Below are 14,691 nucleotides of genomic sequence, written 5' to 3' on the forward strand. Positions count from 1 at the left end.
TTTTCCCTTATATTTGTTAATTAATAAGTCTCCACTTGTGGCAGGTTAAGTGACTTGCTTATAGAATCAGACCTTGCTGTGCTTCAATAACTTGCAAATTCTTTTAAATGTTCTTATTTTACCTTTAATACATATTTACGTAACAATTCTTTCACCCACATCTTCTACAAAAGTGATTAAATCTTGTATACTTTTACTTTTCATGTTTATAGCAACATAATTGTAGAAAAGACTTAAATTTCATCTGTGCTCTGCTTCATCTGGATCTGAAGAGTCTGTTTCACATAATTGTTCTTACTATTTTTACTTTAATATTCATTTTTACTTTATTATTCGGCTCGCATTTTTTCCTAAACCCTTCAATTTCCACAATTAATTCATTTAACTATGTAGTTGTAATTTTATATTCTCAGAGCATTCACAGCTTCAGATAAGGTCAGATCTGCTTCTTATAAAGCCGACCACTTGATGATCATTGTTTATACCTCTTATCAATCAGCTAAATCACCAAATTCAGAGTCTTTGACTTTATTTTCTTAGTTCAATGACAGAAACACCACTAAGATCTGACAACTTTTAAAGAATAATTGATGAAATGTCAGTTTTCCAGGCTCACAATAATACCCGAAATGTTCCTTTTCCTCAAAGATAAACATATTAAATATCATAATATCTTCCTCCAACTGCCATATTCAAACAAGTAGAACATTTTGCCATGTCAGGCTTTTTTCACTAGTCAGCTTTTAATGGGGAAGAATTTACACTTTTCTGTCCACATCTTCCATCATTTTGATAAATTACTAGCAACAGAATTCTTGTTGGTTGCAATCAGACCATGTTAAAAAAAGAAATAGTTTGAGACCTTCTCATGAGTTTACGGAATAAAAAAACTTTATTTCAAATAAAGAATCAAATTCATACAGCAGATTTTATGTCTGAATAACAGAATAATTAGAATATCACAATAAATAAATGGTTTCAATTATAGCAAATTTGACACTTTTTTAAATACTTCTTGAAGCATGTGGAATATCTGTCAGAATGCACTGAAAAAATTTGTATTACTTTGATGTGTGTCTGTCTTCCATGAGATCTTTTCTGTCAAAAAAGTGAAAGATTCACAAAAGGGAAACTTTGGTGCAGACACAGGCATGCAGTGCTTGTCTTATGCATATAAGCTTTCAGGGTTCCTTCAGTTCATGCTGTCCCAGTATTAGTAAACTAAGTAGTGTATCAAGGACAGCTGTCTTTTTAATAATATGGGAATCCTTGGGGCACATTTCTGCAGCCACTGACTACAGATGACCCACAGAAACATAAAGATGTCTATACCTGATATCACTGTACAGAATGGAAGCAAGTACATTTCTACACACGGTGCATATGACCCTGCCCGTTTGTGTTACCTTAGAACATAATCTAGGAGTTAATATACATCAGTGTCTGTTAGCCTATGAATAGTATAAGCAGTGAATGCTGCCTGGCATTGAGGAATCCCCCCATCATTGTAATTATTCTCACTGATGGCTAAGCAGCCTTCATTTCAACAAAAACACGTCAACAATAGCAAGATCTCACATCTTCAAGTGGCGCCATCCAATGTATACCACCTGAGAGTGTGAGTCAAACGATGGGACATCTGCAACATGCTCTTAGCTAAATATAGTAAGTATATTTTTTGGTCACCTGTATTACCAAACATATAATGAAAAGTATCCTGGACCAAAAAGATCTAATATGTTACATTCCACCGCCTGTCCTAGAAGTCTGGGTCTGGATCTTCTGGAATTTTTATTCATTTGCAGGCAATGTTTCACATTTTGAGTGGAACCAATACAGAGGAAAGCAAAGTGTATTTATACAGACCAGTACCAACAGGAAAAAGGTTGCTGAAGACAAATATCATAACATTTACAGAGGCAGATCACATAAGTAAGCCAACAATAAGCATGCACAACATGGCTTCCTATCATGCACTTAACTGAAACACATTTCAAGTCTGTTTGTTGTAGATATAACAGTATCACACAGGCAGCACATGCCTTGTGCAGCATATTCCAGGGGCCAGTTCACAGACAGACTATCCTCTTAGTATAATATGTTCTGATGAGCCCCACTGCTATACGGGCAACTTTGATAAGTTTCCTGTTAAGGTAAGCACAGAACACTACTCCAACCACTTGTAGCATGAAAAGAACTTAATTTATGGTAAAGGCATTATGTTGCAAGCATCACATACTATGATAACTTTGAGGGCTGAATGGAGTAACTGTATGTGAAAGGGTGCTGGCAATAAACTCAAATAAATGAACACTTTAAAAGAAATGTTACTTTTAATACATAACTTACTCTATAAATCATTCTGTGTGTCTTCTAACAGGTAGACTATCGCTGAGAGAACAATATACCCAGGACACCAAGATGGGATTTGTTATTAATGCAATCTATGCCATGGCACATGGTCTCCACACAATGCAGCAGGCTTTATGCCCAGGATTCCGTGGGCTGTGTGATGCTATGAAACCAATTGATGGGCAAATGCTTTTGGACTTTCTGATGAAGGTTAACTTCACTGGAGTTACTGGCAACCACGTTTACTTTGATGAGAATGGAGACTCACCAGGAAGGTAATAACAATCTTTCATTTTCTAATTAAGAAATTCAGTTAAACTATTGCTTGCATTATGTAATAAAATATTTCAACATGATTTTTGTGCTTAATATATAATGCAATGTTTATTTTTATAAAGCGTGCCACTATTATACATGGAGAAAACCAAAAATCATAGTAGATGTGCTTGATCACATCAACACCACCTTCAACTTATTGCATATATTTAGTTATTTATCTGATTGTTCACTTATTTTTGGCAGGACATGGATGTAACCACAAAATCACCACTTTGTGGCTATGCATATATAAAACAAAAATGTTTGACCTAAAAATCATATCTTTTCTGAAATGTGACAGCTGAAAAGTCATCTTACTCCAGAATTACTGGAATACCTATTTTCTGACATTAATGGACTGAGTCAATTGATTACACTGGTTTCATGATGTACCCCGTGGTTACCTGCTAATAGTGAATAGTGGTATCAGCAATGATAGGAGGATCAGCATTTAAGTTCAGGGGGTGACTTTTACATGTAAAAAATGTCAGCTCAGTAGAAACAATCTTAATAAGTCATTTTTGGAAAACATGGCCATAACCTGCAAATTCAATGCATTATAGGATATACAGTATAAAGCCACTAATAGCAAAACACTGGTTAGACATAAAAAGCAACATGATAATGGAAATTAATATTGAGCATCTTTGTTCTTTATTATAATTTAGAACTTCATCAGGTCCTAATGAAGTATGTAGACCAAAGTCTTCACAGAGGAACATTGTTCTTGAATTCTTTCATAACAGACCATCTCTCTTTGCAACTATTTTGCCTTTCCTCTAGTGTGGCTGATCGAGTATTATATGTCTTGCGACCAAGTTGTTAATGGGAGTTTAGATACTTCATTTTCATGTTTATTAAGGTGTTTACAATCTTAAATTTTGTACATGAATGTAATAAACAAATATTACATTTGTATGCTGTGTCCGTACAGCCATCCATCCATCCATACATGATATGATGCTACACACCCAACCAACGCTTTTGATTCATTTGTTATCCATGTAAACCCACTGGAAAAGTATCCTATTTCACAGTTTTGTTGCAGTGTTCACTATATGATTCATTTCTTGCTCCAGGGTCTTTTGTTTATATCCTGTGTTGCATATCATAATTACTGGGCAGCCATACTGCCTGATTACATTATTGCAATTGATATTACATTGCTTCATTGTTCCTCTCAAACTGCATTAACAATTGCAAATCTCTATGAAATCACAACTTAACAAAACAAACTGAGAAACATATACCTGTGGAAAGCAATCCATCAACATTGTATTGCTAGTTATACAATTCATCTAAGTTACTCTATAGAAACCTTAAGACATTGTGGTAAATAAGAAGCATATGCAGCAGCCATAGCTCTCAAGAAATCTGGGCTAAGACTAAAATAATGACGGGACAAAGGCCCTAAAAAGGGACATATTTTAAATATTACTCTTATGCACTTAAAAAAACTACCTCATATGTCATGCTTTGTGACTAACTGCACAACCAAACATGGCATTGGTCTGAGGTTGGCATAATGGTTAAGGTATTTACCTTACAAACACAAGGTGCAGGGTTTGATTCTCATCTGGGTTAACTGGCTAGGCTTAAAATAGCCCAAAATGGCAGTTAGCCTAGTACTAATCTATGAGCCTATGAGCAAGCCTGAAACTAAGGGCATCCCAAAGCAGCAATGAATTGCTTATCTCATAAACCAACACATCCTGTAGCTCATGAATCTAATTTTAATAGGTATGACATCCTAGAGGGCTTTATCAATTTTAACTTGAAGCCGCCCTCTGAGAATTTTTACTCTCTCTCTCTCTCTCTCTCTCTTCCGTCTATGTCTCTCTCTCTCTGTCTCTCTCTCTTGTTTGACAGTTGGAAATTTAATTTCCCTGACACTTATCATGAACCATACATAGCTTCTTGGATTTATCACAGTTGGATTTTAGGAACATAGGAACATGGGAGCAAGAGCAACATTAAGCAAGTGATCACAATAACCATAAGATGTTTTTGTCATACTCACCTTTAAGCAAACACTCTAAAGTTTGCATTTCCCTTTTCAAGTAATTAACAGTACTTCACCCCAAAATTAAGATTGCACATGAAGATCCTGGTAAAAATTTGTGTTTACCCACCCAGTCATTAAGGCTAGCCTTAGACATCATCAAAGTATTACTCTGTTTTCTGTAGTGGTAACTTATCCAAAGAATGGGAATGCATTGAATTTGAAGCCTATCTCTCCCATGAGTCTTTTATTTATTAGTGCAGCTTTTGGTCCATATTTTGGGTGTTTATCAAGCCACTGTTTTGTAAAGAAAAAACAGGTCAAATAGAATTGTGTCTTTCATGGCTAAAAAAGTAAAACATAGGTCACTTCAGAACAGCATAGAGGCCATTAGTTATAAGAAGAGTCATGCTAATCTATCACAACAGTTGAAGGAGTTAAGGCCATTCATTTTCTTGGTAAGGTACCTTTGTGGTCTTTCTAGCTGGGCAATATGCTTCAGTTTATACATACTAAAGGGGGAATTGTAGTCAGTGATATGTCTGATAAGCTAATAGTACAGTGGCAGACTAACTTCTTTGGATCTGAAGATATTCTCTTTGTAATTAACTGGGACAGATAGCAGAATTTCCTGACTGTGATGGAGACATGCTGACCAAATGAGACAGAATTGTCCACACAAGTACCTAGGTCTCTTATGACCATATACCATTTATAATATATATTTGGAGGGAACGGCTTTTTTGCTGAATACCACTATACTGCATTTATTTTTTACATTTTTTACATTTTACCTGAGGTGGTTGCAGTACATGAGGTATGTGCATATTCCTAACATTGCTGGTACTGTTTAGCATTAGTTGGTGAACACTCAGCAGTGCCAACGTCTAGTCATCTCAAATTTGGTCAGCTGCTCTTTTGGGATGTTGGACAGCATGTCTGCAAAATAAATGCCAAACAGGAAAATGCTCAGCACCCATCACTGAGGCACCCCACTACAATTTTATGTTCATAGAGGGTATCATTCACTTTCACAACCTGGGGTATTTGGATTTTGCAATTCAGTAGATAACAGAAGGATTAACTTTTCATATTTTTTTAATATTGCCACCGTAAGGGGTAATGTCAAAACCTTGTCTGAATCAAGTTAAGCAGTGTACATTGAGTAGTCAGGAGACCGAACCATAGCTTTGCATGTAGAGCTGGTGAGGCTGGTGGACCTATAATTGCCTGGATCTGTAGAGGTGCCACCCTTGTGTAATGAAGTCACACTTACTGCTGTCCAGGTATCAGGCACAAACTCTGCGGACAGGCAGAGTTTTAACAATTTAAGTAGTGACTTGGATAATACATATTTGTCACTGATGAGCATCCATCCCGGTATGTTTTTCTGATCCCAGGGAGGTATTATTTTTATACTTTGACAGGAATTTAAGACTTGTCCCAAGGTGATTTCAGAGAAACTAAACTTTTGGAAATACTGGGAAAACAATGTGAGTAAGTGGAATACAGTTAGCACTATATTTGTCTGTCATCTGAATAGGAAGACTCAGTTGTCACAGGCCTTAGCCTCCCGTGCACAATGTACAGGGTTAGATCCTGACCTCTGGCCATTGCCTGTGTAGAGTCTGCATGTTCAGCCTGTATCTCTCTGGGATTCCTCATACTTATCAAAAAAGCATGATGGGTGTTTCCACCTTAAACATGACCAATAATGGATTTGTGGGCAGCCAGCATCCTCTAGATGGTGCCCTATAGGGGGAAGTGTTGTTGGACATCTACTGTGGTGTGCAGTATCCTTAAGATAGGAGAGGATGGACCTCAGATGAGTGTCATGTCAGGACTAGCCACCTGACAGTGTTTGCTTTGATCATGTTTAGTAATGTCATCGATAAAGTGATGGCCTACCCCATGGGTCCATGTTAAGTCTGGGAGAGGGTGCCCTTGTTGACCAGTTTGTGCCTGCCATAAAGCCCAGAAGCCAGTGCCCAGTTGTGCCCAGTTGCGCAGCTTGGGCTATCTGGAACATCTTTGCTTAGGGAAAGCTAAGTATAAAGCTAATCAACCTGCCAAACATGAACTAAGGATTGTTCCACTCAATATAGCCTTACTTACAAGATCCAACTTGGAAGTGGATGACATGATAGCAAGGGGGAGGCTGCGCTTCCTCTGCATCCAAGAATCAAGAAGCAGGGGCAGCAGAAAAGTAGGCAAGAGCAAATGAGGGAGTCCAATAAAGAGCTGTATGGATTGTTTGAGAGAAGATTTGTGACAGTCAGATATAAGTATCAAAGAAGGTAGGAGAGTGACATTGTACTGAGAGAAATGGTGACAGTTGGCAATACAACATGATGGCATGTAGAAAATGAGAAAAAGGAAGTAGACGATGAAGATGATGATGATAATGATATCCTTCAGATCGGAAATGTGCAATCATTGTTGATGAGCTCAGTGCATTGTTTAAAATGATTCCTTATTTTCCTAACATAAATGAAAAAAAGATGTCTAGTTTTCTTTGGTATATGTAGGTACCTTGAAAGTTTGTACTCTTACATTTTGTAATAATAATTTTAAGTTCCTGATGGGCATGTTTCAATGTGCTCCGGAGGTGAGGTAAATAGAGATTTATAGCAACCTTTCATCATTTTCCTTCTTTTTATACACTTCTTTAATACAAGATGTCCACCAGAGCTTTATTCTTGAAATTATCATTACATTTAGGGTAGGCGGGCACTGACATTTCTATGCAGCCATTTAGATGTTGGTAACAAGTCAGAGGTGAAGAGGAGTCTATTTGAGGAGATTGTTGGGAAATCTGTATACATCTTCAACAAGCTGAAGTAGGTTTTCCTTGGTGAAGCCTGTTAAGGCAGTCTCAGGGGTGGAGCTTGTACCACTAGAACATGACAGACTTGTGGTCAGGGTAAACAGATGTGGATGGAATATAGAGAGTGGCTCGGCTGGATAGGAATAGCTGAAGGATACTAGTGCCTGTAGTGGGTAGTGCTACAATATCCTCTGGAACATCGACATTAACAAAGTCTAAAAAATGCAGACAATATATAAATTTAAAGGTGTAAGTTTTCCAATTAATCTTTGGGTAAACAAAATCGCAGAGCAAGAAGATATTTCATTTGACATTTAAACCTTAACATTGTTAACATAATTGTCATGATCTTTGGGGTCATTGACTGGGATCTTTAAATAACAATGAAGTAACAGATTTGTTAATGGTGATTTGCCTCTCCAGGATCTCTAAGTTAGGCTAGTGGGCAATTTGACATGAAGCAATAATGTTTCTCGCAAAAACAGGAACTTCCACACAATTGCCTAGAGACCTAAACTCATGATATATGTTAAACTTTGTTATAGAGGGTGTATAGTCACTGCATTGAAACCATGTCTCATTAATTACATACATATGAATGTGTTTTAGTTACGAGAGGAACTCACATTCAAGCAATTTTCTGTTTAGATTTTTTAGCACTGAGTAGTGGCATCATAATGTTGTCCAAATTCGAGCTGGAGTTTGATATGTCAGAATGACCAGTAGGAGGACACTGCCTAAAGAGTACTATGGCAGTCTGTGGAAGACTTGGCATGAGTTGTCAGCCATGCCTGATGAAAGAGTAAGTCTTATGTACCATCTCACCCCAGGATGACACTTACGGATCCCCTTACCACAATTTCAGCTAGTTAGCCAATTGTTAAAGCCAAAGAAAAGTTCTTCATCTTCCCCAACATATCAAAAGAATACTTTGGACCTTAATCTATGAAAAAAACTACTGCCATGAAACAGAATCGCAAATACACAAAGATGGAAACACGTACACACATTTAAACTCACACTCACTCACCCGCAGGTGTCTGCTTGAAAACACACACACATACACACAGACATAAACACACACACACACGCACACACGCACACACACACACACACACACACACACACACACACACACACACACACACACACACACACACACACACACACACACACACACACACACACACACACACACACACACACACACACACACACACACACACACACACACACAAGTAAATACAAACACACACAAGCACAGTTGAAATAACCATTATTTCACTTATACGTTATGTGCTTATATTTAACCTGGTCCACAAAAAAAAGAAAATACAGAATAATTAAAAACCGCATTCAGTATCTTTTCTTTCTTGTATTTGTCATGAAACTGGCAATGGCTTCCCAGTGATGTTGGTCTTTTCATTTGAGAAACACTGCTCTAATCAATTAGCCCCATCTAAAATACATTCAGTCTCCCAGGAATTAACCTTTCCCATGCTCAACAAGTTGTGTACTCGTCTTTCCAACAAAACATGTTTTCATTCTGTTACAGAACAAAGAGAGCAGTCTGTCTTCAGCAGAAGGAATTTAATTTTCTTTCATTTACTTGCATTGTATATCCCAATGAGATTGTTGTACTTATCACGGAGTAGTTATTGCAGCATGTATGTTAGCTATGCAGAGTTTGACTACAGTATAATTCACTGTCACTCACTGCTTGATTATGGATGATGCTGAGTTCACACATGATATGCATTGTTTACACAGGAGAGTGAAACCAAAGTGTGTACATTTTTTCAAAGTTGGCTATGTTGCATCCCCTATGGTGGCGTGGTGACTATTAGTAATATAAACTATGCTTACTTTAAAGACAAATGTCTTACCTTTTGAAAATAACTCAAAAGTATACGGAATCTTTCTATACCTTCCCCTTCATACTTAAACGCTGAACTGAAGACGCCCATAATATGGAGTGCACATGCAAACATCTGTGTACGTGTTGCTGCACAGATAGTGTTTTCTACATGTACTTTCTTTCACTATTTAATGCCTGCATGTGTAGCACCTACTTTGGTTTTAAACTTATTGCCATCAGATTTCCAGTCTATTACATTTATGGTAAGAGTGCTACTTATGTTAACACATATTGCAAAGACTATTGTATTTAATTAAAAGTAACAATTTATCATAATTAATAGTGATAAACAAAACATTTCCTATACCAGAGACACACCTCTTCGGTCAAACACTGTCGCAAGAAATCTAGGCACTCTTGTCGATTATTTCTTATAGTTTGACCATTATGTTACTTAGTGGCAGCAGTCAGGAAAGTCTTCTAACTGGCTTATGTAATTTCTAAGGGCATCTCCACTAGATCGAAAGAAGTTGTAATTCCCTTTTACTTATATCTCATCAGATCTGTTATTGAATATAATGCCCTTTTTAGCATGTATTTGTGTAAACATATAAGTCAGCTTGAGAGATCTCATAGGTTCCTAACTAAAAACATAAATGGCCTCAAAAATCTTAGTTATGAGGACAGACTGACAGCCTGTACTCTGTACTCAGTACTTAGTTTGACTCTGTACTCGGTTTCTTATAGACTATTTCATGGTGATCTGTGTCCAGTCTTTTGAGCTATGAAAAGATCCAACCTTATTTAACTGTCTGTCCCTTCACAGTTCCTCAAATACCAGGTTAAAAGAACAACATCTTCATCAATAAATAGATCTGCATCCCTGTGAATCCCTCAACAGTGGAACAAGTAGCATCCTTGCTCCTTTCAAGGTAAACCTAAATAACTGAATGAGCAGCCTGACATTCTTTCCCACCCTATCTTCTACTGCCTTCCTTCAGGATGCCGATGGCATTCAAATGTGGGTTATTGGCTGGGGTTGCAGACCCAGTACTTATGAATGAATTTATGAACCTGTGAATAATGTGTTATAAGCTCTGTAGTACAATATTGAGCTACACTTTTATTTTATTGTTGACAAACTTACCATTTACTTTGCCATGGTAACAAGTTTGAATGTATTTCTGTTCTATGCTAAACCTTTTTTTTTAATTGGTAGTTGCAATTTACCTTTACTAAAACAATGCCATTTAGCCAAATTGTCCATAATAAATACTAATTTCTCTGTTATTGGATGAAGCCAGTTTCTGAGAGTTATCCTATAATCTTAGACATATTGAATAAATGAACTTGTTTCTCAATACATATGGAAGTGTAGACTGGGTATCTTTAACGTTTTGCTCTCACTCAAGGAAGGGGTGCAATTAATAAATGAGGTAAACACATGATGGCTAACTCTCTATCTGAGGCATCAGTAGCTTTTATGATGAGTTAGCTAAAGTTAGCTAGAGTGCCAGGAAATTTAATGGGTATGCACAATCAATAAATGACTCAAGAGATATGGAAATTAGCGGAGTGGTCATTCTTATAATGATATATTAAGACTCATAATCACAAAGACTGTTAACTGTTTCCTCTTTAAATCAGTCAGTAAACCTACAAGACTAGTCTGTTTACACGGATCACAAATATATGTTGTGCTGAACAATCATTTGATAAGATGATACAAACGAATAATGGATAAATCTGTCTTCATTGTCAAGTAATTTTGCTAAGTGCTTCAGTGCAATCAGTATGAGTCATGTGGGAGGTGTATTGAGGTGAATGGATTAATTAATCAATTACTGGATGCCATTATATGCTGTGAAAATATTGTAATAGTTTTAATATCTATCATCACTTTTACAGTCATGTTTATCTTGTTATGATTGCATAATTTAATCAGTGTGTTGACTCTAGCTTTGTTAATAATTAAATAAAATTAATTGCAATTGCTTTTCAATTATGCCTTTGCAATTTCTGGCACCAACTAGACTTGTTATTGTGTTTTACATATGTATTATATATTGGTATTTTGTATATATCTAGTTAACATTTTTGCATAATAACTACTCCAGTGGTATAGTACATAAGGACTAATGCTCTCACTCTAACAACCAACATTTGTGATTGATGTCAAGAGATTAATTTCAGTGCATACACACATTAATACTTCAAATCTCAAGTCTTCTGCCAGTATTTAAAGACTGCTGTTGGGTAGGGTCATAGTTCATATCACTGAGTAACTATACCTGTGATGTTCCTCAGTAATGAATAGTGAATTTTGAAATGAAGCTTGAGAGGTCACTTACAAATAATTTGGTTATGCAATTCTTTTGCTAAAAGTGACATTAGGCTGGACCTAGGAGCATTGCTCAGAGGTCATTTGTGAGTATGATGATTGAGTAAATACTGGTTTTATGAGAGTCAGTTTTGTGAATTTGAATTCTGTAAAGTAGCCTGCATGAAAGGATACTTTTCATAAACTTGTTAGTCGCTTATTTTAATTTTGTGCATGTGTTTGCATATACACGTGTGTGTGTGTGTGTGTGTGTGTGTGTGTGTGTGTGTGTGTGTGTGTATGTGTGTGTGTTTTTTCGATAGCTTCCATTCAAAGAATGACTCCTCATACCCCACGCACCTAAGTACAGTTATGCTAATGGTCAGTATGTCTTTGATGCAGTAACTTCTCTGAACCACAGGCTCACACAATTAGCAATATTTCCACAAACGGTCTTGCTTAAATTTTATGACTGCATGGTGACTTGCCATGATTCTAAATTATTATTCAGATCTTATTTCTTATTAACAAAGAACTATAAAATAATACAAACAATGCCAGCGTTTTTCCTTATTTAGATTAAGGTAACACTTAACAACATTAAAATTTTACAGCTGTTCAGTCACTGTGCTGTTTTGTAGTTTACTCCCTTAACAGTGGGTACCTGCTAATAGTATTGCTTTGCCCTCATGACAAAGAAAACAAAACAGCTGCAATAAGTAAATGTTCTAAATTGATTGATATCTACTTATTCTTCTGCATTAACTAATATTTCCTTAATGATACAGCTTGAAAAGTATTCTGTTCATCTCAACCTGCTCCATTTTCCCTTTGCTATGCACATGCTCACTCCAATCCTCTACCCTACACCCTTTCCTATCCACCCCTCTTTCATTACAGTTTTACTCCCATAGACCATTCCCCCATACACCACCACTCAGTCAACTACTCCACAACTACACCCTAGTATCACCTACATATCTTATTTTCACAAACTTCACCTCTATTCTTATATACTTTAATAGTTACTCTACAAAATGCCCAACACCATAGATTTAATTTTTATTTTCTCTCTCAGCACTCCTCTTCTCATATTCACCTATTCCACGTCCCTCTATAACATGCAATTCTTATTATCTTCAAGAATTCCTACCCCAAGTACAACTCCACAGCCCAATATAACTAGCTTCTGTAACATCTCATCATCTTTATTCAGTTGTAGCAATGTCAACACTACCAAATTCAGACTCCTCCCTGTCAACAACAATCTCAAAATAACCCCCTATACTTTGGCTAGGTCCTCTTCTAAAACCAACTACTTCACACACTTTATAAACCATCTAGTGTTACTATCTCAAAGTGGAGACTACATCCAAATCACATCGCGTCCCTCTCTCCTAATATCAACCATACCCCCTCTCCATCCTCTAAGTCACCTACTATCACTCAAAACCTATTCATAATAGCAATCAGCACATGGAGCATACGTAACAAAACTACAGAATCTCATGCCTGTCTCTCTGAATATACCTCTGGTATTGTACAAAAATTTAGCAAAAGCCACATATATCAGACACTGAAATAATGGAGAAGATAAGAAAGACTGAAAAGGGGAGACATAACAAAGAGGGAAACACAGAAGGAAGCCATCAAGAGGGTTGTGCTGGAGAAGCTGGTAGAGGAAGAGGTGCTGTGTTTTTAGTGGGTAATTGATCCCAGTTGTTTTTCAATGTTTGTGTTTCTTTTTGTTAATGTAAGAGGTTATTTTGTGTAGGACATAGGTTAGAGGGGTAGGGAAAAAGGGAGGTTGAAGCATACGTAACAAAACTACAGAATCTCATGCCTGTCTCTCTGAATATACCTCTGGTATTGTACAAAAATTTAGCAAAAGCCACATATATCAGACACTGAAATAGATCCAACTGGTTACAATATCCTACAAAATGATTGACTCCTAAAGAAAGAGGGAGTGTAGCTATAATCTATTGTAACTCCTTAACCATTGTATCCTTTCCTAAACCCATCCCAGCTTTTGTCAACATGGAACTTTTATTAGCATCATTACAAATAAATAATAGTAAACATTTATGCATAGCAGCAGTATATATTCCTCCAAGCTAAAATATTCCTGTTTTTGAAGATTTTCTATCTTGGACAACCCAAACTATATCCAACAAAACTGTCATTCTAGGGACTACTAACATCAATTGGCAAAATTTAATCTCAAACTCCCCAGCTAATAGTATTAACTTGCACAGGTATACACAGCTTGTCACATGTCCTACATAAATTATTTATTTATTTATTTATTTATATATATATTTTCATTTGAATAACCGGGTAGTGTCCGACTGGGTCAGAAGCCTATTTTCATTGGAGAAAAGCTCCATGGAAGATTACATAGTTAAACATTTGTACACATGACAATTACAATAGGAGCTCAAATGCAAGTTCCTTGACATTGTATCTAAAAACATATAACAGTGGTAGTACAAAAAGCTTATACTATTCATAAGACAAAACAAATATATATATATATATATATATATATATATATTTTTTTTTTTTTTTTTTTTTTTTTTTGCAAGATAAAAATATCACAGACTGAGGCTAAGAAGGCTCAATTGCCAAGAAATATTGACAATGGGTGGTGGAGAGAAGGAAGTTAGGCAGTAAGAGGTTAAATAAGTTAGCTTGGTGGAGAACATGAGCAAAGCCTATGTTTGGTGAAATATTCCTTTAGAGACTGTTTAAATGAATGTATACCATTGATGGACAGAATATGCTGAGGTAGTGAATTTCTGTGTTTGGCAATGATATGTGAATATAAGGAGACACCATGAGAGTTTTGTTTTTTTTAACCTTCAACAATACTTTATCAGGAGACCTAAGAGATTTTAGGTTAGTAAAGGTTTGGACAAGGTCAGATAGAGCTGGGCATTTGTCAGGTTTGAATAAGACTGTATGGGCAGCTAGTAGCTGAGTCAGAGTAAGCAGGTGAAGGAGCTCCAACC

General features: G+C 36.5%; 1 protein-coding gene across 2 annotated transcripts in view; it reads left to right on the plus strand.

The window, feature by feature from the left end:
* GRM5 (glutamate metabotropic receptor 5) overlaps positions 1-14,691 on the plus strand; it is a 1,888,276-nt gene that overhangs the window by 1,536,102 nt on the left and 337,483 nt on the right. For both annotated transcript variants that reach the window (XM_044072205.1, XM_044072206.1), the window contains exon 5: positions 2,381-2,627. In XM_044072205.1, coding sequence (XP_043928140.1) covers positions 2,381-2,627 — 247 coding nt within the window. The remainder of the gene's footprint in view (positions 1-2,380; positions 2,628-14,691) is intronic.

This window comes from Protopterus annectens, chromosome 5.part0 (assembly GCF_019279795.1).
Source record: "Protopterus annectens isolate FY-2018-M chromosome 5.part0, PAN1.0, whole genome shotgun sequence".
NCBI lineage: Eukaryota > Metazoa > Chordata > Ceratodontiformes > Protopteridae > Protopterus > Protopterus annectens.